At 39.8% G+C, this 27,796-nt stretch overlaps 1 protein-coding gene across 1 annotated transcript; it reads left to right on the top strand.

Moving 5' to 3' along the window:
• The first annotated feature begins 395 nt into the window (after positions 1-395).
• On the top strand, positions 396-27,796 carry LOC139473557 (uncharacterized). Its single transcript, XM_071256208.1, is given in 5 exon segments — positions 396-478; positions 2,009-2,177; positions 5,865-5,945; positions 6,631-17,276; positions 27,772-27,796. Coding segments are annotated over 3 exon segments (8,934 nt in total). The 5' UTR covers positions 396-478; positions 2,009-2,071; the 3' UTR covers positions 15,378-17,276; positions 27,772-27,796.

The raw sequence follows: 27,796 nt of genomic DNA, 5'->3' as shown, positions 1-27,796 counted from the left end.
TACTTTATCAGGATCACGTGAACCAATCACATCTCATCATTCTGACATGTACGAATGATAGTGAAATTTGATTCAAATATTTTTTGGTGAATGTTCCCTGACATGTATATTATAATCATTTCTAGTTCCAAAGGATTTTTAAATATGATATCATGGCGATTTTTAGGGTATACTTTGTCCCTAGTAGGCCACTTGAAGATGGGGTGCTTACGATGTGTGACCTGGTTTGCTGCATGTAATAGTAACGGATGGCTGCACTGCCTATGTGCGTTTCGTTAAAGCCGCTGGTGATATATCCTGTTTGGCTGCATTTCATAGTAACCGGATAGCTGCACCGATTCAGCCTTGTGAAAATCCCAGTATCTGTTTCTTTCCAGACAAGCTGGTGGTCACATCGCATTGCACCTGTATGAAACTTGCCTGGCCACATTCCAATCATCACAAGCTGGGACTGGGCGTAGTCCGCTGCAAATGCACAGTGAGTATAGATGTTCTTGCTACACTATTAGTATGATATAATACGTTGTATGTTTAAATGTCAGTTTGGATTTTATATTAATGAGCAAATGTTCTTTTTCTTATGTGAATAAAACAATTATTTTCACTGACTGAAAGATTATAAGTCGAGGTCATGGAATGTAGATACAGTCGCAATTACATTTTCTACATCTCGGACACAAGAAAGTATATGAAGTTAAAACTGGGGTATGTTTGGTCACCATGCAGTGTCCTGTGTCGGACTGATACGATGGCTGTTCAGGATAAACATTATGCTCAGAAAGATGGCCGCAGAGTCGCCCAGCTCTCTCAAAAAAGGACTGGTTTGTTTTTGTTTTATATCAGAGGAAAATATTCAGTTTACATTGGGAGCAACATGCAGATTTGAGATGCTGGTTTCAGAACAAACATTGTGTTGGGATTCCTTGCCACCAGGGAGTCGGGACCCACCCCTGCTTCGAAAACCATGTGTAGTATGTTGTAGGCAGTTAAATTATCTGAGAGAGGATTTTGAAATTTTGGACCCCTCCTTTTAAAAATTGCTGGCTCCGCTCTTGATGAATGTAACATTTGTATGCAATTGGAACTTAAAATGTTGTTCGCATCAACATTTTTTCCCCTATTCCCTTGAAATAAATAGTCTTGAATCTCGTACATACAGAGAACAAGGCACTTTTCCCGTACACGTATAAACCTTTCTTGGTCAGTATTATTTGTCTGTTTGTTGTTTAAAGCCGCACTCAGCATAATTCCTCGCTATATGACGGCGGTCTGTAAATAATCGAGTCTGGACCAGACCATTCAGTGATTTACACCATGAGCATCGATCCACGCAATTGGGATCGATGACATGCATCAACCAAGTCCGCGAGCCTGGCCACCCGATCCCTTTAGTCGCCTCTTAAGACAAGCATAGTCGCCTTGTACGACAAGCATGGGTCTTATTCTACCCCGGATCTTGACGGGTCGGTTAGTTTTAACTTCAGTCTTATACTTTAACCTATCACGGATATTGACCATTGTTTTGGAAGGTACTCGTAATAGCCTTTTAATAAACGGTTATATCAATGTCGGGCATGGGGTTTTACTGGTTTCTAGTAAGACCTGATGCGTAGAGAAGAAGAGGTTTGGAACCATCTTGTTCAATCTTGTTGATACACGTTGGAATGATGTCCTCTTAAATCGTATGTTGTTTACATGTCAGTGATTACGCAATAACCAAGGAGATGCATGTGTTCTTGTGAGGTCATATTGACATGACTGACCTGTCAGATCACTTGTATATGTTCCGCTTTATTGGTCATGATACAAGTGAAACACTACATAGTAACTTGAGTTATGAATGGGAAATTTATAATTCCAGTTTGAGACTATTTTCTGAATTTTTCTGCAGACTTTTGTCCAAAATCGATCTCTGGGCAGGTTTAGAAAAGTCCCTGGAAGACCAGACCATCCCAAGTGCATAAACAGTTGCATTAATGTGTTACATTAAAATTGCTTTTTTGTTCAGATGGACCAGAAAATGACAACTTCATCCCTGCATGACGAAGCTGTGTAAAGAACTAAGACTGAGATGGCCAGTTCTAGTGATGTCACACGTGTGTCATTGCCACAGGAGGAGGATGACCAGATGATTGAGGTCATCACCTCAGAAGATAATACGATGAGCGCCAACTCAGGTATGTTTACAGCTCTCTTACAAAGCATAAGTAAATGAACCGAGTTTCATAACTGGTTCAATCCAAAACTAATTTGTAAACATAACATGACCCACCAAAGACCTGAAGCTGGGAATTAAGTGATAATTATTACCCACATCGAGGCACTGCTTATAATGCGGAGCTGTCTGACTCCATTGTGTTTCATTTGGAACAGAAAGCGTGAAGTTTTGAATTGAAAGGATTTACAGGTATCGAATCGAAGTTTGAAACCTCAATATTGAAAACAGTACTCCACTGTGCCACATCACAATGACAAAGCAATTGCGAAATATTTGGTTATAGTGGGAAAGATTAGTGACGTGGCATTGGTTGAGCCTAATATTTTCAGTAGGTTGAAAGAGCAAATTCAAGGACCATTGAAGATCAATTTTTATCTACATGTGCTAGCCTTTTGTACCCAAACCTAAATTTGCCTCATACTACTTGAACTACTTCAACGTGAGATAACAAAGCTCATAGGCAGATATCCTGTAAGCATTACTCTAACATCCCTTGAGAAAATCACCTTTTTGTTCGTAAGTACACATCAATATTATGATGTCATAAGGTTCTACAGATGGGAAGTCTAAGTATTGTGACGCAGATAGTAAGACCGTGTTGATGGCACTGAATTGTACAGTACATTCTCTAAGTATATTTCAATACATTGCTGTAAATAATTTAGGAAGCGCAACATGTTATTTGTCAACATTAAAGATGAAAGATCTGAATAAATATTTTCTTTTGCCGGAATGTTGTCATCATAGTCCTAGGCCAAATGCAAGAAAAGTGCCTATCCTTTAGGATCTCACAGAAGCAGTAAAAGTGTTATCCAGTAACTTGTATGACACCTCCCACCCTACACAAATTCCTCTCAGTATGGAACTAGCCATACAATGTATCAAGTTACTGCTATGAACAAACAAGATCCCCATTGTTTAACCCACATGGTTGGTTGAACATGTAGAGCACAGTCTCTGATGTAGTGGGGTGGGTGGTTTTTATGTCTTCCAACTTCTGTAGTTAATTTATGGTTACTTAATCTTAGTTTACAAAACTGCACTCGATATTTCCTTATTTTACAGAGACCGGAGTAAGGTTCTAATATTGTTTCATTTTTAACTACCCTCTACGTCCTAAGGTTGTTTACTGTGCCTTTGGTTGTATCAGCATCTGAAGAGTTTCCTTGAAGAGAGAGTCTAATTAAAACTTTATTGTCTCTTTGAATGCTGGTGATAGGAAATCTGAATTGCTTATAATATTGTGTTTTTTTCTCAAATACATTTCTCTTGTATATATATCTAGATTGTTGTTCTTTTTTCATTAATTATATATATTCTACAGTCATGGTTCATGACTAAACTCTGTGGGAAGTGACTACTATTTAAGACATTAAACAGTTTAACCAACTGGTCATCAATGTACAATATATTGATTTTAAAAGTTAATTCCTTGTTATCTTCGCCTGGACTTTTGTTTGTTTTAAATTGTTTCATAAAAGAGACAATTTCATTAGTTGTTATTTGTTTTTTAAGACTGTCACATATGCATATCTCTGTTTTAGTGTTGTAAATATTCCTGAAGTGTTATGTTAGCTTCTCAGGATCAGGATAAATAAATTCTAATATTATTTAATAGTTTCCAGAATTGTTTCCTGTTTTGATAAAAAAAGAAGGTTTCCAGTTGTTCCAGCTGAGTTAACTTTTGTGTTGCAAAAAAACAGACCCCTATTTTTATTTGATACATTGTTTTCTTATCAAAACCATAATATTTTTCGTCCATATTACGTTTTGCCCCTTAACATTCAACATCATACCATTATTCATTTTGGTACATTTGATATTTTTGCAAGGCTTTGTTGATGATTTGTTGACGGTTTGTAAAATATCAGAGAGAGCGCCAACGAGTGCGTCACATTCAGAACTATTTTGTAGGCTGGACGTTAACATAAAATTGTTTATGAAAATTTGTATATTTTAGCTGGAAGAAGCATTTTCAACACATATGTGACTGTTGGAATGCCAGCGTCCACATTTAGAAAAGGTTACATTTGTGACCTTATTAAAAGATATGCCATTGACATGAAAACATATTTTGAAAGCACTTAATGCAGAATAGAACATATATGTAAATATTATGATTGTAATGTAAATAGACATTTTAACTTTTCATATGTGTCGTTCACATTGTGAACATATCCTATAACTACCATTCTTTCTCTTCTCTTCTTTCTATTCAAACCCAACTCATTGATCCTCTTTCTCTGTGCTGACCATCAGCATAAAATTAAACCATGTTGTCTAATGTAGGCTGACAGGCATTGGTGCTCTACATGGCCCTTCTATGCAGTGTAGATGATATGGCATTTTGCCCAGAAGTAATCAGCAAGACCATGGTCTATGTAGATTTGAAACATCTGGATAAAAATGTCAAGGTAGAATCATAACTGATTTATGAAGCTCAATACCAAAGACTAGCCACTGTTGAAAACGTAATCATTAAGTGATTGTATTTATTTGTAATGGGAAACTAAATATCATCCGTTCTTAAACTAATTAAACTTGGGCACCAATGTCAAGGACAGAAAAATGGTAAAATAGATTTACCTGAACCTTGCACATGTATATTGTGTAGAAAGAGAAATAAACCATTCAATAAAATAATGTTACTGCAAGTTACATCATCATTATAATCTCAGTACTACGATTTTTGTAACGTTCATTATTTAACAAGGCTTATGAGGGCATATTTACTCTTTTGAAGTAAGATGTATTTTAGGATATTCGGAAACATTCTTGTCTGGGGAGTGACAAGTACTGATGTGTATTTAAAGAAGGTGTATGCAATTAGATACAAACAAATTACTACTACATGCATCGATGATCTCGCCACATCAAGTAAAGCCTTACATTATTGGTATATTAGGAAACAGGAACTTATTCATAAAATTGTTAGGGCTTTACGATACACTTTATTTCGATATGACACATATGTATCGACAGTTAAATGGCAGTAATTGTTTAGATTTGTTTGTTGCTTAACATAATATTCCAGTCTGGACCTCAGACAAACCAGTGATTGATATTATGAGCAACAATCGAAATTGTCAGGGTATGATGGCACTCTATCAACTAAAGTCCTAAGCCTGACTACCCAATCCATTCATTCGCCTCTTATGACCAGCATTGATTGCTTAGGGCCAATTGCAACCTGGAATCTCCACTGGGCTAGTGAAGTTGCAATACCTGAAAACTGAACACTTTGCATGAGAAGGAAACATTTGCTGTACACCTTATACTGGTTTCATTAAAGTTTGAATTTGATACGACCGCCTCCGTGGTCTAGTGGCGGAGCGTCCACCCGGAGAGCTGATTTGATCCCTGGCCGCGTCATACGTTAAATATGGAACTTGTGTATACCCTGCCTGGCGCTCAGCATTAAGGGGATAAAACAAGGACTGGTCGGTATTCATGTTAAACTGCAGCATGGTATCTCAGTGGGCTAGCACTAGAAATTGGCATCATGACAATGAAGGGCAACGGTCAGTATATTAAGCTATATGCAAGAAGGTGAGCTACATGGGGTTTTGCCATGTGATATTTTGTAGATAGTTTGTTAAATATTAATCAGTGTTATCCATTTGTGTCCTTGAAATGTTGTTGATAGGCGATGCCCCTAAAGCCATCACCCTCGTCCAGACGCAGAACATATTTACTGGACCAACCGCTGCAGGGACTGTTGGTGATGGTAAGTAACATAAGCCATGTCAACACCCCAAAAGGAAAAAACAAAAAACCCAAAGCAAAACAGAAAAAGAAACATAAAACACCCCAACAGGTTTAAAGAAATCTCAAGTGTTGGTCTGTCAGCATTGATAATCTTATATCGTCTGCATAAACATGATAAATAATGATGACTGATAACTGACACTAAATGTACACACAATATGATGTCATCATCAGAGGAAACAAACATGCCAAAGTTCAGCTTCCTCCGTGTGGCCCTTTTAGAGAGACCCATGAATATCCGGGGTAGAATAGGTCTTCAGCAACCCATGCTTGCAGTAAAAGGCGACTATGCTTGTTGTCAGAGGCGACTAACGGGATCAGGTGGTCAGGCTCGCTGGTCGTTGATGCACGTCATCGAACCCAATTGCATGGATTGATGTTCATGATGTCAATCACTGGATTGCCTGGTCCAGACTCGATAATTTACAGACTGCCATCATATATCTGGAATATTGCCGAGTGTGGTGTTAAACAGCAACCAAACAAACAAACACATTCAGAGAAGAAATTTAAGAACCAACTATGCTGGAAATAGGGATCTGATAGTGGAGCTTTAGTCGAATAGGTTTCAAAACCACTGAGCATTACCACTGTCAAATCATTTCATAATTAAACCGTATAATAATGATTGCTTTTATTTGTAGCTACCCTTGACATTCAAATAAGTGATGCTGAAGAAATCTTTGTTGAAACGGAGAGTTTCAGGACTGTAAAACAAAAACTGAAGGAGTTTGGCCATGTCACCATCTGTGGTGCTTCAGGAGAAGGCAAAACAACAGCAGCTCTCATCTTGGGTTCACAGTATAGGAGAAGAGGGTACAAGTTTGCCTTTGTGGACAGGACTGAACAGTTTGACTTGGACAGCTTCTTGAGCTCATCACCTAGAGTATTTCTGGTCATAGATGACATGTTTGGTACTGTTGGATTATCCATCGATGTTTCACAGCTAAAAACATTTCTCAATAAGCTTGATCGCCACTTAAAACACTGCAAAAAGTCAGCAGAGAAGCGTGAATCCCCGAGGAAACAGGAAGCTGAGAAAAGAGGTCAAAATATAGCAAGTAGAGATCCTGACCGAAAAGCACAGCCAACAAAGGATGTTCGTGTTGTCTTCACATCCAAGACATACAACTTCCATGATGGACTTGGCCAGCTACAATATGAGAGATTCTCACTGTTCAAAGGACACACACTGGTGGATTTAACAACTCAAAAGAAACACAGATATACTCAAGCAGAGAAAAAGGCAATATTTGAGCACTATTGGAATCTGCATAGAGACCCTTCTGATGATAGACCCGACTTCAAACCGTGGGATTCAGATTCAAACATATTTGGATATCCTCTTACCTGTAAACTATATTTTGAATTTTCGTCTATTTTCCAAAATAAAAAGAACCTTTTCGAGACACCACTGTCTTATCTTAGGCTAGAACTAAACAGCTTCCTGAGGTCAAAAACTAATCGATCCGCCATATTAGTTCTGATGCTATTATGTGATGATAAGTTAGATTTGGCCATGTTGGAAGCAGACGGCAAGGACAAGAAACTGGACAACATGGTCAGAAAGGTTTTAAAGTTGATGCCATCAGCGTCACGCTTAGGGATGTATGAAGCAGCAAAGTGTCTTAGAGGAACATTCTTTACACGTGGTGATGCTGTTGGATTTGCCCATTCTTCCATATATGATGCTTGTGCTTGTTCATTGTATGACATCAGTCCAACATTTGTGCTGACTCAATGCAGTGACAACTTCATATATGAGCGAGTGCAAGCACAACCAGTGGAGGAAAGCAAAATCGATGATCATCTCCACCTAATATTTGTCTCCGAACAGTATTATGATATCCTGACAACTAGATTTGCAGAATCAATCAAGAAGGGGCAGTTTTCTAAATCAGTGACACACCCGATCCTCCGACAAGAAAAGGTGGCTCTTCAACTGCTTGATAAACTGCGTGTTGGATCCCTGGATGACTGTTGGTTTCACAAAAGAGATATGGGGCATTGCTTTTTGAATTGGGCTGGTTTTGGACACTGTACAAAGATTGTCCTAGAAATAGAAAATATAACTGGAGGAGAATTTACTCAAACAGAGATCAATGAATCCATGGAAGGTTGTGTGGTGAACAACAACGTGACAGTATTGAAGTGGCTTATACCCAGGAGTGAAAATCCAGACATTATTCTAACCATGAACAGATGGCTTTTGCTGGCTGCTACATTTGGGAGTTCTGAAACACTTGTGTATCTGATAGAACATGGTGCTGATGTGCTTACTACTGATGAGAACAAGAGAAACATTATACACATAGCAAGCATGTTTGGACATAAGAACACACTAAAGGTTCTGAAAGAACACAAGAGCAAACTCTATCATGATGAAGTGAAGCAAGTTGTAATGAATTCTTTTGATGACGAAGGGATGACTCCACTCATGGTTACTGCTTACAATGGATCGCATGAGTGTTATAAGGTATTGCAATCAATATCACACACACAAAACAGAGACAAAAGGGGAAATGAAATAATTCATCTTGCCTGTCAGGGTGGTGACACTTTTATAGTATCTCATCTTGTGTCATCTTCTAATATCAATACTAGAGGACAGAATGGATGGACACCCATAATGATTCCAGCTTGGTTTGGATACCAAAGTGTGTTTGACCTCCTGGTGGCAAAGCAAGCTGACCTGACACTGGTAGACAACAATGGTAATAGTTTACTTCATCTTGCCTGCCGTGGTGGTAACAAGGCTATGGTACAACATCTTGTGTCACCTTCTAATATCAACACTAGAGGACAGAATGGATGGACACCCATAATGATAGCAGCTGTCCGTGGACACCAAAATGTGTTTGACCTCCTGGTAGCAAAGCAAGCTGACCTGTCGCTGGTGAACAACAATGGTGATAGTTTACTTCATCTTGCCTGTGAGGGTGGTAACAAGGCTGTAGTACAACATCTTGTGTCACCTTCTAATATCAACACTAGAGGACAGAATGGATGTACACCCATAATGATAGCAGCCGTCAAAGGACATCAAAGTGTGTTTGACCTCCTAGTATCAAAGCAAGCTGACCTGTCACTGGTGGACAACAATGGTGATAGTTTACTTCATCTTGCCTGTGAGAGTGGTGACAAAGCTATAGTACAACATCTTGTGTCACCTTCTAATATCAACACTAGAGGACAGAAGGGATGTACACCCATATTGATAGCAGCCGTCAAAGGACACCAAAGTGTGTTTGACCTCCTAGTATCAAAGCAAGCTGACCTGTCACAGGTGAAAAACAATGGTGATAGTTTACTTCATCTTGCCTGTAGGGGTGGTAACAAAGCTATAGTATCTCATCTTGTGTCACCTTCTAATATCAACACTAGAGGACGGGATGGATGGACACCCATAATGATAGCAGCAGTCAAAGGATACCTATGTGTGTTTGACGTCCTGGTAGCAAAGCAAGCTGACCTGTCACTGGTGGACAACAATGGTGATAGTTTACTTCATCTTGCCTGTGAGGGTGGTGACAAAGCTATAGTACAACATCTTGTGTCACCTTCTAATATCAACACTAGAGGACAGAAGGGATGTACACCCATATTAATAGCAGCCGTCAATGGACACCGAAGTGTGTTTGACCTCCTTGTAGCAAAGCAAGCTGACCTGTCACTGGTGGACAACAATGGTGATAGTTTACTTCATCTTGCCTTTGAGGGTGGTAACAAAGCTATAGTATCTCATCTTGTTTCACCTTCTAATATTAACACTAGAGGACCGAATGGATGTACACCCATAATGATAGCAGCTGCCAATGGACACCAAAGTGTGTTTGACCTCCTAGTATCAAAGCAAGCTGACCTGTCGCTGGTGGACATCAATGGTGATAGTTTACTTCATCTTGCCTGTGAGGGTGGTGACAAAGCTATAGTACAGCATCTTGTTTCACCTTCTAATATCAACACTAGAGGACGGGATGGATGGACACCCATAATGATAGCAGCTGCCAATGGACGCCGAAGTGTGTTTGACTTCCTGGTAGCAAAGCAAGCTGACCTGTCACTGGTGGACAACAATGGTGATAGTTTACTTCATCTTGCCTGTGAGGGTGGTAACAAAGCTATAGTATCTCATCTTGTTTCACCTTCTAATATTAACACTAGAGGACCAAAAGGATGTACACCCATAATGATAGCAGCTGCCAATGGACGCCAAAGTGTGTTTGACCTCCTAGTAGCAAAGCAAGCTGACCTGTCACTGGTGGACAACAATGGTGATAGTTTACTTCATCTTGCCTGTGAGGGTGGTGACAAAGCTATAGTACAACATCTTGTGTCACCTTCTAATATCAACACTAGAGGACAGAATGGATGTACACCCATAATGATAGCAGCCGTCAAAGGACATCAAAGTGTGTTTGACCTCCTAGTATCAAAGCAAGCTGACCTGTCACTGGTGGACAACAATGGTGATAGTTTACTTCATCTTGCCTGAGAGAGTGGTGACAAAGCTATAGTACAATATCTTGTGTCACCTTCTAATATCAACACTAGAGGACAGAAGGGATGTACACCCATATTGATAGCAGCCGTCAAAGGACACCAAAGTGTGTTTGACCTCCTGGTAGCAAAGCAAGCTGACCTGTCACAGGTGAAAAACAATGGTGATAGTTTACTTCATCTTGCCTGTAGGGGTGGTAACAAAGCTATAGTATTTCATCTTGTGTCACCTTCTAATATCAACACTAGAGGACGGGATGGATGGACACCCATAATGATAGCAGCAGTCAAAGGATACCTATGTGTGTTTGACGTCCTGGTAGCAAAGCAAGCTGACCTGTCACTGGTGGACAACAATGGTGATAGTTTACTTCATCTTGCCTGTGAGGGTGGTAACAAAGCTATAGTATCTCATCTTGTTTCACCTTCTAATATTAACACTAGAGGACCAAAAGGATGTACACCCATAATGATAGCAGCTGACAATGGACGCCAAAGTGTGTTTGACCTCCTAGTAGCAAAGCAAGCTGACCTGTCACTGGTGGACAACAATGGTGATAGTTTACTTCATCTTGCCTGTGAGGGTGGTGACAAAGCTATAGTACAACATCTTGTGTCACCTTCTAATATCAACACTAGAGGACAGAAGGGATGTACACCCATATTAATAGCAGCCGTCAATGGACACCGAAGTGTGTTTGACCTCCTGGTAGCAAAGCAAGCTGACCTGTCACTGGTGGACAACAATGGTGATAGTTTACTTCATCTTGCATCTGAGGGTGGTAACAAAGCTATAGTATCTCATCTTGTTTCACCTTCTAATATTAACACTAGAGGACCGAATGGATGTACACCCATAATGATAGCAGCTGCCAATGGACACCAAAGTGTGTTTGACCTCCTAGTATCAAAGCAAGCTGACCTGTCGCTGGTGGACATCAATGGTGATAGTTTACTTCATCTTGCCTGTGAGGGTGGTGACAAAGCTATAGTACAGCATCTTGTTTCACCTTCTAATATCAACACTAGAGGACGGGATGGATGGACACCCATAATGATAGCAGCTGCCAATGGACACCGAAGTGTGTTTGACTTCCTGGTAGCAAAGCAAGCTGACCTGTCACTGGTGGACAACAATGGTGATAGTTTACTTCATCTTGCCTGTGAGGGTGGTAACAAAGCTATAGTATCTCATCTTGTTTCACCTTCTAATATTAACACTAGAGGACCAAAAGGATGTACACCCATAATGATAGCAGCTGACAATGGACGCCAAAGTGTGTTTGACCTCCTAGTAGCAAAGCAAGCTGACCTGTCACTGGTGGACATCAATGGTGATAGTTTACTTCATCTTGCCTGTGAGGGTGGTGACAAAGCTATAGTACAACATCTTGTGTCACCTTCTAATATCAACACTAGAGGACAGAAGGGATGTACACCCATATTGATAGCAGCCGTCAATGGACACCGAAGTGTGTTTGACCTCCTGGTAGCAAAGCAAGCTGACCTGTCACTGGTGGACAACAATGGTGATAGTTTACTTCATCTTGCCTGTGAGGGTGGTGACAAAGCTATAGTACAGCATCTTGTTTCACCTTCTAATATCAACACTAGAGGACGGGATGGATGGACACCCATAATGATAGCAGCTGCCAATGGACACCAAAGTGTGTTTGACCTCCTGGTAGCAAAGCAAGCTGACCTGTCGCTGGTGAACAACAATGGTGATAGTTTACTTCATCTTGCCTGCCATGGTGGTAACAAAGCTATAGTACAACATCTTGTGTCACCTTCTAATATCAACACTAGAGGACAGGATGGATGTACACCCATAATGATAGCAGCCGTCAAAGGACACCAAAGTGTGTTTGACCTCCTAGTAGCAAAGCAAGCTGACCTGTTACTGGTGAACAACAATGGTGATAGTTTACTTCATCTTGCCTGCCATGGTGGTAACAAGGCTATAGTATCTCATCTTGTGTCACCTTCTAATATCAACATTAGAGGACGGGATGGATGGACACCCATAATGATAGCAGCTGTCAAAGGACGCCAAAGTGTGTTTGACCTCCTAGTAGCAAAGCAAGCTGACCTGTCACTGGTGAACAACAATGGTGATAGTTTACTTCATCTTGCCTGCCATGGTGGTAACAAGGCTATGGTATCTCATCTTGTGTCACCTTCTAATATCAACATTAGAGGACGGGATGGATGGACACCCATAATGATAGCAGCTGTCAAAGGACACCAAAGTGTGTTTGACCTCCTAGTATCAAAGCAAGCTGACCTGTCGCTGGTGGACAACAATGGTGATAGTTTACTTCATGCTGCATGTGAGAGTGGTAACAAAGCTATAGTACAACATCTTGTGTCACCTTCTAATATCAACACAAGAGGACGGGATAGATGTACACCCATAATGATAGCAGCTGTCAAAGGACACCAAAGTGTGTTTGACCTCCTGGTAGCAAAGCAAGCTGATCTGTCACTGGTGGACAACAATGGTTATAGTTTACTTCATCTTGCCTGCCATGGTGGTAACAAGGCTATAGTACAACATCTTGTGTCACCTTCTAATATCAACACTAGAGGACAGATTGGATGGACACCAATAATGATAGCAGCTGCCAGTGGACACCAAAGTGTGTTTGACCTCCTAGTAGCAAAGCAAGCTGACCTGTCACTGGTGAACAACAATGGTGATAGTTTACTTCATCTTGCCTGTGAGGGTGGTAACAAGTCTATAGTACAACATCTTGTTTCACCTTCTAACATTAACACTAGAGGACGGGATGGATGGACACCCATAATGATAGCAGCTGACAAAGGACACCAAAGTGTGTTTGACCTCCTGGTAGCAAAGCAAGTTGACCTGTCGCTGGTGAACAACAATGGTTATAGTTTACTTCATCTTGCCTGCCATGGTGGTAACAAGGCTGTAGTACAACATCTTGTGTCACCTTCTAATATCAACACTAGAGGACGGGATGGATGGACACCCATAATGATAGCAGCTGCCAGTGGACACCGAAGTGTGTTTGACCTCCTGGTAGCAAAGCAAGCTGACCTGTCACTGGTGAACAACAATGGTGATAGTTTACTTCATCTTGCCTGTGAGGGTGGTAACAAGTCTATAGTATCTCATCTTGTGTCATCTTCTAATATCAACATTAGAGGACTGAATGGATGTACACCCATAATGATAGCAGCTGTCAAAGGACACCAAAGTGTGTTTGACATCCTAGTATCAAAGCAAGCTGACCTGTCACTGGTGAACAATAATGGTAATGGTTTACTTCATCTTGCCTGCCATGGTGGTAACAAAGCTATAGTACAACAGCTTGTGTTACCTTCTAATATCAACACTAGAGGACAGATTGGATTGACACCAATAATGATAGCAGCTGCTAGTGGACACCAAAGTGTGTTTGACCACCTGGTAGCAAAGCAAGCTGATCTGTCACTGGTGAGCAACAATGGTGATAGTTTACTTCATTATGCCTGTGAGGGTGGTGACAAAGCTATAGTACAACATGTTGTGTCACCTTCTAATATCAATACTAGAGGACAGATTGGATGGACACCCATAATGACAGCAGCTGCCAATGGACACCAAAGTGTGTTTGACCTCCTAGTAGCAAAGCAAGCTGACCTGTCCCTGGTGAACAACAATTGTAATAGTTTACTTCATCTTGCCTGCCATGGTGGTAACAAGGCTATAGTATCTCATCTTGTTTCACCTTCTAATATCAACATTAGAGGACCGAATGGATGGACACCCATAATGATAGCAGCTGCCAATGGACACCAAAGTGTGTTTGACCTCCTGGTAGCAAAGCAAGCTGACCTGTCCCTGGTGAACAACAATGGTGATAGTTTACTTCATTATGCCTGTCAGGGTGGTAACAAAGCTATAGTACAGCATCTTGTGTCACCTTCTAATATCAACACTAGAGGACAGAAGGGATGTACACCCATAATGATGGCAGCTGTCAAAGGACGCCATAGTGTGTTTGACCTCCTAGTATCAAAGCAAGCTGACCTGTCACTGGTGGACAACAATGGTGATAGTTTACTTTATCTTGCCTGCCATGGTGGTAACAAGGCTATAGTATCTCATCTTGTTTCACCTTCTAATATCAACATTAGAGGACCGAATGGATGGACACCCATAATGATAGCAGCTGCCAATGGACACCAAAGTGTGTTTGACCTCCTTGTAGCAAAGCAAGCTGACCTGTCGCTGGTGGACAACAATGGTAATAGTTTACTTCATCATGCCTGTTGGGGTGGTAACAAAGCTATAGTACAACATCTTGTGTCACCTTCTAATATCAACACTAGAGGACCGAATGGATGTACACCCATAATGATAGCAGCTGTCAAAGGACACCAAAGTGTGTTTGACCTCCTAGTAGCAAAGCAAGCTGACCTGTTATTGGTGAACAACAATGGTAATAGTTTACTTCATCTTGCCTGTGAGAGTGGTGACAAAGCTATAGTACAACATCTTGTGTCACCTTCTAATATCAACACTAGTGGCCCGAATGGATGTACACCCATAATGATAGCAGCTGCCAATGGACACCAAAGTGTGTTTGACCTCCTGGTAGCAAAGCAAGCTGACCTGTCACTGGTGAACAACAATGGTGATAGTTTACTTCATCTTGCCTGTGAGGGTGGTGACATAGCTATAGTACAGCATCTTGTGTCACCTTCTAATATCAACATTAGAGGATCGGATGGATGGACACCCATAATGATAGCAGCTGCCAATGGACACCAAAGTGTGTTTGACCTCCTCTTATCGAAAAATGCTGACCTGATACATTGGATTGCCATCGTAATAGTTTTCATAGTTTTGCCTGTCATTCGGTTGCTACGACTTTAGTACATTAACTGTGTCACCTGCTAACAGTGTTAAACCTGGAAGTTACAGCCCACAGAGAAAAAGTTGTTATACTGTGTATGTTTCCTTTCAACTTGTCTGGCAAACATTTTGAACATGAATTGTTCAAGATACCTCTCACATCTCTGAACTCATTTAGAAAGCTGAAAATCTTTAAAATGTGCTTTTAGAGTTTTAGGGTCAATTCAGGATTACCTCCCCCATATTCGTTGGTTGATGGTCAAGTCAAAATATTTAGTTTGTCACATTGACCTTGACCTTGGAATCTCCGGAACACGCTACTGACATTATCAGATGTCTGCACCAGCCTCAGATACAAATGGCCCATAACAGTTTGTTGCACATATATCAGTTACCTAGACACATATCTATTTGTTAAACATTTTTACCTTATAGAACAAACAAGTCTCAAGAAAATATGGTTCATACTAGTCTGTCTTACAGACCCAGATACAAATTTATCAAATACAGCCCATGCAAGTCTATAATGTTTCTAAAATTCTAGATTACAGCAGTATGAGGAAATGAAGAGAATCACTTGGATCCTTTTTATTATATTTTTATCAAGATAACTTACCTGTTGTTTTTCTGTACGATATGTTCATTTCAGAGACTCGATATTAGTCTAGGTTTATACCTGTACATTGTATTCCATCAATACTTACTAATTGAATTTCCGCTGTCTGCATTGTAATTCCTACATTCTCTATAGGTAAATTGGGCACATGTTAATTGAATTCATTTCCCAATGAATGTAAAAGCGGACTACTTACCTCACTACGGATTATCGGGGGAATTCCCTATCTGCTCACATGTATTATCATGAAGTTATCAGACCTAGTAACCGTTCAGTGCGGTTTTTCATTATCAAACATACCACCAATACCGCCATCTTTCACACTCACTGCACAAAGTCAGACATCGCACAATCTCAGTTCAACAAATTTCCTGTCTTCAAGTTTCATTTCATTTCTTACTCAATTTTTTTCCAACTGTGTCTTCCAGTTCTCAGGGAATAAATGTGTTGATCTGACGGCCATTGATTAGGTCAGCCGCCTTAAATTCTCCAATCATAATAGCTGCAGTTCTTCTTGCCTTGATTGAAAGGTCCTGTGAACTGTGTTTGATATCGATGTTAATTGGCTTCTGACTTTGTGGACGTGTTAAGCTCTGTGCATAAATTAAACAATCACCTGATTCATGTCATGCCACATTATGTATTTCTACGCCTGGAATGTTAATCAATCTCGTCATATTTGTCTGCTTTGATGTATATAACTTTTTTTTGATAACACATGTTTTCATTGTCAAATTATATTATAAGGATTGACTGTGTATTTTTGTTTCGGTTTATTGAGGTCTCATAGCGACCAATTTGGGACATCCTTTGTCTGAATGAACATCTAATTACAAAAGCTAATTACCCTGTAGCCATGACATGTATGTGTCTACAATCACTTAATTGCCATTACTTGTAAGATGCGCATCCCAATTTTCAATTTCCATTGCAATGTACATTGACTGACAGCCATCAAGAACGAGATGTGCAGCTAGGTCACTTCTCATTATTTGTGGGGCGGTCGGGTAGCCTTGTGGTTAAAAGCGTTCGCCGAAGACCCGGGTTCGATTCCCGACATGGGTACAATGTGTGAAGCCTATTTCTGGTGCCCCCCGCCGTGATATTGCTGGAATATTGCTAAAAGCGGCATAAAACCATACTCACTCACTCACTCACTTATTATGAGTGCTGTTTATATCTTAATCCGTTTCAGATGACCTTGGCTAAGACATGGTCCCAAGACGACAAAAACCCATACTCATACTCCAATGAAAGGAAAGTAGCCACTCCTGAGACTCGGTCACAAAAAGCATTATGATACGGTATGCCCATCTTGAATACATCACTCATTTGTTACTGGAATGTCGAGACCATGCCCCAGTCTGAGCTCGGTTAAAACAAGAAATGCAGTCTATCTGTCGTAGATCTCCTAAAGCAACGATATGCTCAGCTCCTCGAACGTATATAAACAGCACAGCAAAGAAAATTCTACCAATTACTAAAAATGTAACATAAAATCATATCAATACAAAAACAGATTTTTTTTCAATACTAAAACTCATAATAGATATGTGTACCCCACTCACACGCATGAGTCCCAAGAGGGACAGGTAGGTGCTCTGGGTCACCAATACAACAACCACTACAACTAGGTGCTGCCCCCACAATACTTCTTATATAAATCTACCTGTATAAAGCAAACTTGTTTATACTGCAAGCCATCTACTCCTTGTTATCACTTCTTACTAAGAACCATACACCGACCTCTTGCATGTTTTGTTAGTGTGTTGTTTGACGCCGCACTCAGCAATATTCCAGCTAATTGACAGTGTCGTGCTTGTATGAATATGCAAATAATCTCATCAACGTCACCTCTGCCTGCAAACGATCCAGCCATACTGACCTATAATACAGAAGTGTTTTTTTTTGTATCAACATTGTACAGTCACGTGTGGGTAATGATAAGTTTACATAAAATATTAACGCCTAATTTCAAAAATCTTCTTCAGGAATGTTGACAGAGATGATATTGTATGAGAATTGCGGGAGTTCAACAAATCAGTTGTTCATTAGCATTAGCAACAGATTATTAACATTAAAATTAGGTAATGATATACGTAATTTACACAAAGATCTTCTCAAAGTTCTATCCTGAAGTACAGATACATATTTTTCTGGAACAAGTAATGATTTTATATTCGTATAATGGCATAAAAACCAATGGTTGCTGAGAACCAGTTCTAACCTGGTATCCCCACAGGGTTGTACGATGTATGCCTGATATATGTCTGAACCCTACACGCCCTTTGAACCGAGGTCCAACTTGTTACCTTGAAAGATTTATAAAAAAAACTGTCTCGCAAAAGGCACCAATCAAGCAGATGCCAGATGTGTATGCAAAATCATAAACAGAAATATTCAGAATTGTATCACACATTCTACCATGAATTTGGAAATTGCTCGATTCTGATTGGTTAATCAGAGGCTATTTAATCACAGTAAACCCCTTCTGATTGAAACGGCTGGTTTGACGGACGCATGACCGCTGTAGCGTATAATTCTTGCGAATCTTCTACCCCTATTACATCTTTGCCATCAATCCTGTATTTTGGTTTCAGTCACACTAACTAAAATTTTATGATTTTCGACAGACGTCCTCTTCACTGTCAATCACACATTTAGTTCTTCCCGAATAGCACCGTAACCACCCAAGCGATGACGTGTGCAATTGCATGAAATTCATAAATAGCAAAAGGCAACAATTCAGCATTTGGTTGATAGATTTGGAAACTTTCATCCGGAATTAAAAACCCTACCCTACTTGTTGCCATGGAAACGTAAAAAATAAAAATTTCTTAAAGTGCTAAATAGCAAAAGGCACCGGTTCACTATGTGCCTGGTAAGCATGCAAAGTTTTGTAAGAAAGTATTTAACGGTTTTTGAGTTACGCTCCGGAAACGAACTCTACCCTATAGAACCCAAGTTCAACTTGTTGCCAACGAAACGTAAAAAATACAAATTTCTAAAATTCCTAAATAGCAAAAGGCACCAGTTAAGCATGAGTATGATAGACATGCAAAGTTTCGTAGAAAAATATTTAACGGTTTCCGAGTTATGCTCCGGAAACGATTTCGGGACGCGCACGCACGCACGCACGGACGGACGGACGGACGGACGGGGCCCATTTATAAATCCCCCGCCAACTTCGTTGTAGTATACTGTACATATTGATCCTGGAATGAATCATGGATCGTGTGGACTGTGGTTATGATTGATGGATGAAATAACAGACACCCATGTAGAGACAATGAATACTGTGCGTCCATTCTCTGCATGTACATCACGCACATTTGTCCGTCGCATTAAACCGTGATCTCAGTCTCACATGTCTCATGTCTGTTTTTTTTTAATTTGAAATATATTGATAATGTGGATTCACATTTAGACTGAACATTTATTGGCTATTACTTAGTTGGGGTTGTGTTCATTTCATGACATTACTTTTTTTGGTACAGAAAAGTAAATATCTTTTTGGTAAATTATTGTTTCGAAAATTGTCCACAATCTCTAAGTAATAATTCAATAAAGCTACAAAATACACCTCATTGTATTTAATCTGTCAAGACTGAAAAATAACATAATCTCATTAGAACTAGTGGAGGTTTAATATTGTATTGAATGTTACTCGTGTGCATTACTCTTTAGTCAGTGTCCACCTACTACCGTAAGGTGAGCTATCGCTATCGGGTGGCCATGCACACTTTGTATCACGTCGACAGAACGGCCAGACTCGCTAAACTATTTCAATGCGAGGACATGAGGACGACAGAATATTTTGTCAATGATAAAAATGAGAGCTGTTGCATATTTACGACAAATGTTGTGCCGCGATCAATTATAAGTTTATCACTGCTGGTCACTGTAACGAATGAGAGAAATATATAATCTTACTTTTACATCAAATATAGTCAGTTTTGAGTTTTTCTGACTTGTAATTTGTTATGTTGAACTTGCTTGATAGGCTTTGATGTGCAGGTTATGAATTCAATAGTACTTATTAAGATTCGTACCCGCCCAAAATGGCTAACCTGTGCCTTAAATGGTAAGACCAGTTCATATGGAATAAAGCCTCTGTTCAAATATACTCAACCGTTTGTGAATTATTTCAGTTCCAACAAAGCGTCATGATCTCTCTGGTCCCCCCTTAGTGTGGCCGTGAAAAGTTGCAGAGTTGCAATTACGGCGTAAAATAATATTCATTCAATCCAGCTATGGATTTTTTATAGCTTAAACTATGTATGTAATGAAACCGATACAACAATCAACAAAACACAATTTCTCACGCTCAGCCATAATATTATTGAATATGAATGTGAATTCGAAGTCGGTTTATCCACCCTTATTAGAGGTGCTTTCTGTTGACGGGTTCCATGATGATCGACTTTGTACAACGTTCCGGCCCGTGAAGATCCGGGGTAGAATTGGTCTTCAGCAACACATGCTTGCCGTAAAAGGCGACTATGCTTGTCGTAAGAGGCGACTAACGGGATCGGGTGGTCAGGCTCGCTGACTTGGTTGATGCATGTCATCGATCCCAATTGCGTGGATCGATGTTGTTGTCAATCACTGGATTGTCTGGTCCAGACTCGAATACTTATATACAGACCGCCGTCATATAGCTGGAATATTGCTGAGTGTGGCGTTAAACAACAAACAAACATTGTACAACGTCCTCAATATATATTAAAATTAGTGTCCAGTTTCACAAAGCGATCGTAACTACAATCAATCTCAGTGACTCAGATTTTACAATCGTCTTAGCTCAAGTTTACGCCCGTCCCATAAATGCAACGTCGTGTGGTGAACAGCCATCCCATGAACCAGGACAGCGATCTCGCTTGCTGTGAAGTTGGTGCAACGAACGCGTTTGACGCCGACAGAGGTCTGCGATTTGGCCATTTTCCGATAAAGCGTCATCTGCCACTCTAAAGGAATGTTTCGTATCTTCATGACTTAAGAATCCGACTTAAGTTAAGATTGATTGTAGTTACGACCGCTTTGTGGAACGCGACCATGATTTCAGAATAAGCGCGTTTGTTTACTGGAGAAGAGACTGTTCACGTGATACGCAAATTTAAAGAGCCTGTGACAGTGGTATCATATGCGCCGGTAATCACAGCGCCGAAATGTATATGACAAATGAGTACTTCGTTTTCCGAGCTAAACAGACCAGAGTTACCCCCCTTAGACTAGCCCCCAGTCCGATCACAACGCAAAAGATATCCCTGGGATTTACCTTGGAATGTAAACTTTAAAAGTGCTCCAGGAAAATTGGGAAAAACGTCCTTATTTTGTTCAAAATTGGGATTTATATAATTTCTCATTTTTTTCAGATTATTTTATCTATTAACTTTTGAGATAGCATTCAATGCAATAATATAAAATTAAGCATTTAAACCTCTTCGTCTATATTGGTCTTGTTATCACTGAAACAATTATTGAAAATTTGAACATTTATTATAGAGTGTGTTTTTGGTGGGGAGTGGGGGGAAGGGATGGTCATGGTTTCTGTGAAATAGTGTTATATAAAGGCGAGGGGTGAGGATGGGGGTCAGCAAAATATGACACAGCCCTTAGGCCAATCTCATCGAGCGTAGAGTAGCTACCCAGATAGCAGTCTGACGTTGGGCCAGCGTTATTGTGACCGTCGGCCCAAGGTTGGGCGAACGTTGGCTAAATATCGTAGGGCCAACGTTTCTTGTGTTACAAACGTTTGCCCAACTGAAATGTTGTTGAATTCACTTTGAACTCTTTCCTTTAAACAACAAGTCAGCCAAATGCACTCTCTCTTTGCAGCGTACCTCTGGGTTATTTGATGTAGGGCAAAGAAAAACAATTAAAATGTTTTTATTACTTTTTTAATTAGGTTATATATATGTCTGTGTGCAAATTGTTCACAAATCTTTCAATACTATTAAAAGCTATTTGATTTTCAAAAGTACTTGCAAATTAAAAAACACCAGACAATAAGCCCTGCACAAAGCCCTCTTGATGATGTCAAACATTTGAATTTTTCTTGGTCTTATCCAATACATTCAGCAATGAGGGCTAGCATGATTCCAGCGAAAAAGGCTATGCATCTGATACCTCATAATCCATTTCCTTGATATCCATGAAAAATATGATTATGATAGCAACATAATGACAATAGATAATTCTGGTTGAGGTGACCTTTATTTCTTTGTTCAGTGACAAGTCAGAACTTTCAGTCAGCCCTTCCAGTCCTCAAATGAAGAGTCAGAACTTATCACTGGATGACCTTCCACTGTATCCATAACCTTGTGCCTTAGCCACTGAATAAAACTACGACACACATATAATCTGATAACTTGGGATAAGGGACTTATTTTTGATGTAAGCATAAAGTGGTTGCCTTCTTCTTTGGGAAAGATATAATTTGATGTCCGCATTTTTTGTATGTCTTTAACTAAAATCTTAGCACCCCTCCCCCTCAATATTAAATGGTCAAACAGCTAAAATTTGGAAGGAGGGACTGACAATAATACCATAATACCACTGGCTTATAGGAGAGAAAAACATTGAACTGAATTAAAACAGAATATATTTCTATATTTTTATTCTTGAAGATGTTTGTATTGTTAATGCACCATGCATACCTTTCTTCTATGCTTGGACATCCACTCCTGCCAGTGCTGAACTTCAAGTAAATACTACCACAAAACTGAAAGAAATCACCTGCAAGAAACACAGAAACCACAAAGTATTACATTCTCAAATAAACCAAAACAAATAAATCCCATTTACTGACAGTATGATGTCACAGGTGTCATTATTGGCAAATAGTTTTATCACAGCAAAGGATTTCAACTCTAATTATTCTAAAGCATTAACTTTACATAAGAAAACAACTTTAATAAGTCTTTGAAAGGCTTTTAGAAGCAATACACATAAGGTAGAGAATTTATGGATGTCAACTTCTTTATTGTGAAATTCACCTGATGAAGGAGTAAGCATATACCCCGAAACGATGTGTTCCTCATAATAAAGAAGTTGACATCCATAAATTATCTTCCTTACAACTTTAATAGTTTATGGATAACAACTTCTGGTATATTGCATTCAGTGACGTTTCAGTGTAGATTCTTACGCCGTTATCAAGAGGAAGCATGGATGTTGAATATGAATTATAAACTGACCTACGAATAAAAGTGATAAATTCTTGTTTTTTGTTGTTGTTGTTTTTGTTGTTGTTTTTTTTGGTTGTTTTTTTTTTTGTGTGTGTGTGGGGGGGGGGGGGGGGGGGGTATTTTGTGTGTGTGTGTGTGTGTGTGTGTGTAAGGGGTGGGGGGTGGGATGGGGGCTGATAAGAATCTCTGCTTGTTTAATATTTAAACAAAATAATATTGATATTTTTTACAATAATACGTCAGGATATTCTAACAACTGATATTAATGCTAGGAAAATTAACATAATGCAATATATTTCTTAGATAAAATAAAACAAAGTCGAAACAGCTCTGTAAATGTTTATTCACAACCGGACATGATTTCATGACCAATTCGTGCCCAATTTAATTGATACATAGATTTAGAATGAACAGTAACTCCCCGCTATGGTTAATAATTGCTAAACATAATAAACAAATAAGCTTTATGCTCAATCCTGAGTCCACTGTTTGGTGATTGAAAACTGAACTCGCTATGTTGCCGAAAGCAGTACATCGATCAGTAGGAGTCTGCATGCTATTGATACATCATGTACACGGAATGCTTAAAGTTTCAGTAAGCCTCGTTTTGAATTCAGTTCGCACAAAGTTTTTCATTTTGCCCGTTGTCAGAGGCGAAGTTGACTTTTTCACTTAAGTTAGCTTTTCATTTTTAATAAACATACGCGAGGTTAATGATCAGTTACAAATATCGCTGTCAGTGTTTTTTAGATAATAGATAATCATGTGGTCGCTCGCTGGCCGGTGATCTCCCGTTGTCAAAACTTAGATCGACACTGCAATTTATGCGATAGGGCGCACATCACTTTGCACTAACTTGCCCTCACGATCACGACCAGCTATGAGATACTGACAAACTCGATTTTCTTCGGATGCCGGTACGCTATGTTTTGCAAACCATAACTATGAGGACTGCCGGATAATGGGAGGCAACTCTGTCATGAAATTATTGTATCTTATAGAAAAAAACAAAACTGAAACCGATCCCCTCTATTATCGACGTTGTTGATTACACTGTTTATTAAAAAATATACTAATCTGTCTGTGAAAATTTGAGTGAATAAGTAAGTGAATGACAGATAGACCTGGAGTTGAGCAAAATGCACACACACGGGGCACACGGGATAAATGTTGACCGCCATAAGTTGTCTTTTCACGGATGCAAATTAACACTATCAGGCTAGCCCCAGCTGGTTGTCATTAATTTTTAATTTTAATTTTTAACTTCAGATCTGGACGTTGTAATAAGCGCTTGTGAAACTGAGATAGGGAATTTGTCGTCATCATTTGTTGTTAGATTGATGTACGTGATCAGTTTTAATTTATCAAACAAGTGGATTTTGAGTCAATGAATAGGTTGCAACTTGCCCATTTCTAGTCCCCTATAGTTTCTGTGTATTTGCAGTGGAGAACGTCACGTAGTGTGTAATACTGTATGTGCATGATATAATATTAAATGCATGTTTCAAGGGTAATTGTTTTGTTCTCTTACACGTATTTTCATGATCGTTTTTTCATAATTAGATTCTAAACCGTATTAACCTTGTGGAAGATTAAAGACGTGATAAAAAGGACACACAGTTAATTCAAATACCGAATGTAGATTATTGATTTTGGACTTTGAGTCACTTACCAGCTCCTCCAAATGGTGTTTTGAAATGTCGCTGTATGGAGCCACTTAGTGACGCACTGTGATTGGTTGTTTCTCATGACGTCACACGATTGTCGCCTGAGTTGCAAGGGAGGAGCGTTTGACTTCACATCAACTCTTGATTCGCCGTGACACTGGCATATTTGTACGTGAAATGCTATCTTTTATGAATTCCTCACGTCTCTGAAACACTGGTACATCTGTCCTGGACACAATGGCGAGTAAGATACACATTCCCCAGTCGTACTTTCGAAGACTCAGGAAGTGGTGTTCTCGACAGGTCCGGAGATTCCGCTGCACATCTCGAGTAGCGGTAGGTTTCATAATGTTTTTCCGTGTCATCGCAGTGTTTATTACCCACGTGGTGAAGATACAGGTGGTAAGATACTAAATCCGTACGTCACACGTGTGTCGTACAAGGTTGACCTTGTTTTATTCGTTTTGATTGGATAACCGTGACCTCTGTCACACCGGGACTACTTTTTTCATTCATAAAAAATCGCGAGACGTCATTCATTTTGCGATTACAAGGCAGAACTGAAGAAATTCATGAGAACGAGAGATATTTACAAACACTTTATTAAACCAAACAAGAAAGTAACACGCATCAAATTCGGTTTGCATTCAATATAAGTTATGCATAGAGCTCCTACAGACGTATAATCGAGCTAGATCTATAAATCGATTTACAATGTACGACTGCCGATCGAGCGCGTCCCTTGAGCGTGACGCACCCGACCATTTTCGCAACTTTCAATTTGATTTAACGTAAACGGATAAGCGTGGTGAAATGAAGCCTGTTTAAACTATCTGGACAGATATCTAGACTTACTTGGGATGATCCGGTTGTGCCATCGGTGTCCCCTTTGAAGCGTATTTTGTGGCGCTGTTTCGGTAGGTGTTGTTGTTCATGAATGAACGAACACGACAGCACGACCAGATACTTAAAGTTCACAGTTCCGATAAAAATCATTCGAAAACTCCGTGGAAGTGTGCCTGACTTCTGATTTTGTGGCCCCAAACATCCCAAATGTGAACAGTAACATTCCCTATCTCTAGCGTAAAACGCTGTGAGTGGATCGTGGTTGTCTTTTCTTATTCCGGTGGCGACCTTGCCCTTCGATCGTTCGAAGCTGTCACTGACATGCAAGCAGACTTGAGTTTGTTGATTTTCACGTCTTCAGTAAAGGGTGGTACAGTTAACATGAATGTCTTTGGCGAACAGTCTGATTTCCCTCTTCCAAAATGGTACGGACATGATATAAATTCAGCTGATAGATCAAGGAAACCGAACCATTTTGATTGCACAGACAGGACCCCGGCAGTGTGACCGACTGTTGGTCCGATATTCAAAGCGCGGCGCTAGTGTGACATTTCAAATTTTCTTATCGGTGTCCTGCGTACTAACAACATGGCGCTTGAATTACCATAAGTTGAAGACTTTCTTCCAAAAGGATCTTGAGCGTCGGTGCTGGTTTGTTTGCAAACAGAACAGCAGGCGCATGTTGTTAATTAATGCGTATGCATAAACATGTCAACAATGCCCATATTTGGTCATATATCAATATTCATGCGCAACCACATTTTGCAACCGGTTTCAGTTTGGTGTGTCAACGAACGAAAGTTGTTATGTATTTACACTTAAATATATATTTAACGTGGGTAATAAATAAAATACCACACTCATTCTCGTTAGATACCATTTTTACGAAACTCGTGAACTTTCTATGGTATCTGACCTCGCTTTCGCTCGGTCAGATACCATAGAAAGTCCACTCGTTTCGTAAAAATGGTATCTAACGAGAATGAGTGTAGTATTCTCTATAGTCGTTATGTAACAGTATTTGCACACACGATTCTGCTACGTCACTAATGCTTCCGGTTCCCATGAGATTGCGCAGTGCGATCGAGCGGCAGTGCGCCATGTGCTTTGAGTGATGGTAAGACTGACGTGGTCGGTCACAGCACAAATTTGTGATTTTCGTTAGTCACGAGGTGGCAAAGTGTCGTAATTGTTGACTATAGTTGCAATACGTGTTAGTGTGACGCCTTTTATTAACTTTTCACTATCGACGCTGTCGATTTTAGTGAGTGAAAGTATTTCAATTTTTTTCGTGTTCGAACCATAACGTTTTCATGTCTCATATGATCTTTTTCGTAACCTTGTCTCTCAACATCCACGTCGACCGAACGCCCGATGCCCTCAGTAACACGCTGAAATATATTTATTTGTATCCACTTTACAAGTTAAAGCTGAAATGTGTCCTCGTGGCACAGTCACAGGTGAAGGTGTCAACTTGTCCAGGTCCTGAAGAAACTGTTCATTCCGTGTTCAACAATATCATTTCGTGAAGATTCCGGGGTAGAATATAGGTCTTCAAAAACCCATGCTTGCCGTAAGCGGCGACTAACGGGATCGGGTGGTCAGACTCGCTGACTTGGTTGATGCATGTCATCGATCCCAATTGCGTGGATCGATGTTGTTGTCAATCACTGGATTGTCTGGTCCAGACTCGATTATTTACAGACCGCCGTCATATAGCTGGAATATTGCTGAGTGCGGCGTTAAATAACAAACCAAACCCAAACCTACAACATTATTAGGCCTAATCGTCGTCAAATACCGTTTTAAGAGCGGGAACCGATTTGTTTGAAGGATTCGATGCTTTACCAGTTGTTATTTGTAGTTGTCGTGTAGTGGTATAATATGTTGTAGTCGTCAGTCTTGACAACTGAAACTAACTAATACTTTATAATGATAACATAAACAATACTGCGATAACGCTCAAAGGTCGCTGTTGGAACAGCAAAGAACCATTCAACAATAAGAACGAAGTCTTTACACCATTTCTGATATTAGCCGAGCATGCAGTAAAGTAGCAGTAACAGATATCTGATACTATGATAATTGTCTTGAAGGATGACGGGGACGATTATTACAAAG

Source organism: Haliotis cracherodii, unplaced genomic scaffold, assembly GCF_022045235.1.
Source record: "Haliotis cracherodii isolate W230 unplaced genomic scaffold, xgHalCrac1.p SCAF_3, whole genome shotgun sequence".
Taxonomy (NCBI): Eukaryota; Metazoa; Mollusca; class Gastropoda; order Lepetellida; family Haliotidae; genus Haliotis; species Haliotis cracherodii.
The sequence above is the reverse complement of the archived record's forward strand: the minus strand, read 5'-3'. Positions and strand labels throughout refer to the sequence as shown.